This window comes from Cebus imitator, unplaced genomic scaffold (assembly GCF_001604975.1).
Source record: "Cebus imitator isolate Cc_AM_T3 unplaced genomic scaffold, Cebus_imitator-1.0 Scaffold131, whole genome shotgun sequence".
NCBI lineage: Eukaryota > Metazoa > Chordata > Mammalia > Primates > Cebidae > Cebus > Cebus imitator.
The window spans coordinates 4,940,273-4,945,019 of record NW_016107446.1 but is presented as its reverse complement, the minus strand read 5'-3'; the positions used below and the strand labels follow the sequence as shown (position 1 = coordinate 4,945,019).

The 4,747-nt window shown below is 36.8% G+C and overlaps 1 protein-coding gene across 1 annotated transcript in view; it reads left to right on the top strand.

Annotated features, from left to right (window-relative positions):
• Window positions 1-2,866: 2,866 nt before the first annotated feature.
• The window catches only part of SEPTIN10 (septin 10), a 41,912-nt gene continuing 40,031 nt past the window's right edge, over window positions 2,867-4,747 (top strand). The window contains exons 1-2 of the mRNA XM_017541150.2: window positions 2,867-2,984; window positions 3,383-3,578. Of these exons, the coding sequence (XP_017396639.1) occupies window positions 2,894-2,984; window positions 3,383-3,578 (287 nt within the window). The 5' untranslated portion in view covers window positions 2,867-2,893. The remainder of the gene's footprint in view (window positions 2,985-3,382; window positions 3,579-4,747) is intronic.

The window sequence follows — 4,747 nt, the reverse complement described above, 5'->3', positions numbered from 1 at the left end:
ACTCAGTCTCAAAAAAAAAAAAAAAAGTTATATATATATATTTTATTCCTCCGGTCCCCCTCCTGTATTTTGTGTTTCTTATACATTTTACTTGTGCATGTAACCTGTAATACATTGTTTTTGTTATTGCTTTAAACATTTATATTTTCAAGAAGTTAAAACTCTTTCACCTTTACCTACATATTTACCTTTCTGATGATCTTCATTCCATTTTGTAGATCTGTTGTCATTTTCCTTTCTCTTGAAGAACTTTTAACATTTCTTATACTGTACACCAACTGGCAGTGGATTTTCTCAGATTTTGTTTGTCTGAAGATGTCTTCATTTTGCCTTCATTTTTGAAGGATGTTTTCATTGGCTATAGAATTCTAGGTTGTCTTTTTTTTCTTTTGGCATTTTATAGGTGTCATTGTTTTGCCTTATGGTTTGCATTGTCCCTTAAGCAAAATCTATAGTCACGTTCTATTTGTTTTACTTGTGTGTAAAGTGTCTTTCCGACACCTGGGTGTGGCTAAAGTTCTCTTGTTGTTGTTTTATTGCCCAGGCTGGAGTGCAGTGGTTCAATCTCGGCTCACTACAAGGTCCACCTCCTGAGTTTAAGTGGTCCTCCCACCTCAGCCTCCTGAGTAGCTGGGATTATAAGTGCTACCACACCCAGCTAATTTTTTTTTTTTTTTGAGACAGAGTGTCACTCTGTCACCGAGGCTGGAGTGCAGTGGCGTGATCTCGGCTCACTGCAACCTCTGCTTCCCGGGTTCGAGCAATTCTGTGTCTTGGCCTCCCAAGTAGCTGGCATTACATGCACACCCCACCACACCTGGCTAATTTTTGTATTTTTAGTAGAGACGGGATTTCACCATCTTGGCCAGGCTTGTCTTGAACTCCTGACCTCATGATCCACTGCCTTGGCCTCCCAAATGCTGGTATTACAGGGGCGAGCCACCTCACCTGGCCTAATTCTTGTATTTTTAGTAGGGACGTGGTTTTGCCATGTTGGCCAGGCTGGTCTCAAACTCCTGACCTCAAGTGATCTTGCCCACTTTGGCCTCCCAAAATGCTGGGATTACAGGCATGAGCCACCGTGTGTGGCCTAAAGTTTTCATTAGCTTTGTTTTTAAGCAGTTTGTTGTGGTGTCCCTAGATGTGGGTTCCTTTGAGTATTTCCTATTTGTAGTTTGCTGAAATTCTTCTATCTCTGAGTTCAAATTTAGAAAATTAGAAACTTTTCAGTCACTATTACTTAGATTTTTTTCCCCCTCCTCCCTACCCTGCACTTTCACCTTGTCTCCTGTTTCTCTAACTTTTCTTCTGGTGTTCCAATTACTGGTATGTTAGATCATTTAATACGCTCCTACAAGTTTTTAAGGCTCTGTCATAGTTTTATCTTTTCTCTCACTGTGAGATTTTTAGCTTGGATAATAGCTATTGAACAAATCTTTCTTTCATTATTTGATCTGCTGTTAATACTAAATACATTTTTTACTTCAGATGTTGCCTTTTTACATGCTAGAAATTTTGTTTGCTGCTTTTTGTTTTTGTGAGCTCTAAATCTTTCTGTAATTCCCCATCATGCCACCCATTATATCCATCTTTTTCCTGTAGATTATTTAGCGTATTTGTTAGCATTATTTAAAGTTCTTACCCGCTAATTAAACATCTGGTTCATTGTGGATCTCTTTCTGCTGACTTTTTTTCTTGACTATATATCACATTTTTCTGTCATAAATTTTAATTGTACAGTAAATACTGTAGAGATGCCAGATTCTGTTTTCTTCTGCAGAGTGTTTAGCTTTGTTCTAACAGGCAATTAAATTGCTGACTGATCACTTTGATCATTCATGTTGAGCCTTGTTACAGGCTTTGTTAAGGCAGGTCTGCTTCACCTGTGCTTTCAGTACTGGGAGCCTTTCTGATTGCTGGGTTGTGGACCTTACTCCTAAAATGTGGCCCATCTAGGGTTTCAGTAGAAGGCCTAGGGTGTTTACAGGAGACCCTTTAACTTACAGACTTAAAATTTAAGCTCTGTCCATCCCCCCAAGATGGCACTTGATAACTCTGCTTAGCTCCTCCCAATTCCCATTTTCCCCTTTCTGAGATCTTTGTATTCCCTCTATATGTGTGCAGTTTTGCCATCAGCCATGCATTTGAGGGGAATGCGTTTATAGATTTTGGACTCCCTTCTTTCTGGAATTCTCTCCCTCAATTTCCAGCCAATCTGCCTGTCCCAGTTTCCAACTGACAACTTAACCCATTAAGACTATAACTTCCCTCCTGAGTTCTAGGAAAAGCTAGATAAACTCATCTCACCTGGTAAGCTTCCTTCCCTCAAGTCTTATTTTGTCCAGTGTCTATCTGCCTTGGTTACACTTGAGTGACTTAAAAGGGATGCTTGTAATTGTCATCAGTAGATGGGTAAATTTGACCTAAGTTACTCTCCCATTACTGGGAGCTGAACCTGTGTCTGTACTTTTGTTTTGTACTTTTTTTTCACTTGATATTTTAATGTAAGAATTTTCTAAGTTATTGAAAATTTATCATAAACAAATGGACCTTAACTTTCCATTTTGTGTGAGTATGCTATAGTTGGATGTTTTCCTACTTTGGAAATAAAATGTTTTAATGTTACATGTAGTGCTAGACTCTCATTTTATGAAGGGGATAAGAAATGTGTGTTTTGAGGATCTGGACACAGGTTTCTTTTCCTGAAAATTTGCTTAGTCACTTGTATCTTAGGTAAGGTATAATGATTATAAAATTTTTCATTCCTTTGATATATTTATCCTTTCAAGTGTGCCTACATCCTATTTAAGTCAAAGTTTTTAAAAAATTATTATTACTGCTGTTTTTGTTTTTATTTTTCCTTCAGAAAAGAGAAAACATTCGTTCCTTGACTATGTCTGGCCATGTTGGTTTTGAGAGTTTGCCTGATCAGCTGGTGAACAGATCCATTCAGCAAGGTTTCTGCTTTAATATTCTCTGCGTGGGTATGTGCCATCTATACTTCCTCTAAGTTGTTCCTTCATATTCCTTGTGCTCACTTCATTCTTGCCATGAGCAGAACAATGCTTATGTTATTAATCTGAAATCATAATCCCAGGTGTTCTCCTCAGTTGTTTAGATTCTGTTAATTTTGTTTTTCTTATCTTTAAACTTTTGGCTTGTTCTGTAAACATTTCAGTGTTGTTGTCAGAGTTCTGAGTAGCTTAGACACTTGCTCTATGCTCTGCCAATAACTTGAGGGAACAGCATTAGCATGTATTTCTTTCATGCATACCCTGGCCTTTGAAATATTTGGTGTCTTTGAAACCACTCTAGGTGTTTACAGTTGTATTTCTTCTCAATCATTCATGCTGCCATAAAGAGGTACCTTTGTTTGTTTCAGGGGAAACTGGAATTGGAAAATCAACACTGATTGACACATTGTTTAATACTAATTTTGAAGACCATGAATCCTCACATTTTTGCCCAAATGTTAAACTTAAAGCTCAGACATATGAACTCCAGGAAAGTAATGTTCGATTGAAATTGACCATTGTGAATACAGTGGGATTTGGTGACCAAATAAATAAAGAAGAGAGGTACGTGTTTTCTTCCTGTAATAAAACAAGTTTTTCTTACTTCAAGACATTTGCCTTATAGCCCCATGAACTATGATTTGATTTTCTCCTATGGTAATCTATACTTTTCCTTCCACACATTAATTTTTAAAAATAAAATAATTAAGCAACATTTTATTCTTATTAGCACATTGACATTTTTCTATCCATCTGTCTAATTTATTTAGGATAATTTGAATCACATTATTAAAATGTGTGTTTCAGCAAAAGGAGCTTTAATTATTTCCTGACATGCAAATTCAGTGTATATTAATTATACTAATTTTCAGGGAGGGCTTAGCCCCTTGAAGAAAAAAAATACAAGACACGTAAGAGCAAATATATATATATAATGGCCAAATGCGTGATGCGCAAATTTTTTGTAAAATTCTAATCAAAATAGCCAGTTACATTATTAATCATTGCAGGAAAGTTTTGATAGTGAAATTTTAATTTATATTTTACCTTATGTCTCTATTTCTTGTTAATATTTCTCCTAAGATTGAGTAGAGATTCTATATCAAATTTAAACTATGAAAGGGGGGAAAGGATTGGTAAAGCAATAACTTTTTGTTCATTTTCCTTTTTGAAATGTATTTTCATTTTTGTAAGTACTTTTTTCTTTCTTAAAAATAATTTCAACTTTTGTTTTAGATTTGGGGTACATTTGCAGGTTTGTTACATGGGTGTATTGTGTGATGCTGAGGTTTGAGGTACAAGTGATCCGATTACCCAGGTATTGACCATGGTACCAATAGTTAGCTTTTCGGCCTTTACCCTGCTTTTCGCTTCCTACTCTAGTAGTCCCCATTGTCTGTTGTTGCCGTCTTTATATCTATGTGTACCCAATGTTTAGATTCCACTTACTTATAAGCGAGAACATACAGTATTCAGTGTTTTGTTCTTGCGTAAATATGTTTAGGATAATGGCCTCCAGCTTCATCCATGTTGCTGCAAAAGACATGATTTTGTTCCTTTTTTTTTTCTCGAGGTGGAGTCTAGCTCTGTCACCCAGGCTGGAGTGCAGTGGCGCAGTTTTGGCTCACTGCAACCTCTGCCTCCTGGGTTCAAGTGATTCTCCTGCCTCAGCCTCCTGAGTAGCTGGGATTATAGGTGCATACCACCACACCCAGCTAATTTTTGTATTTTTA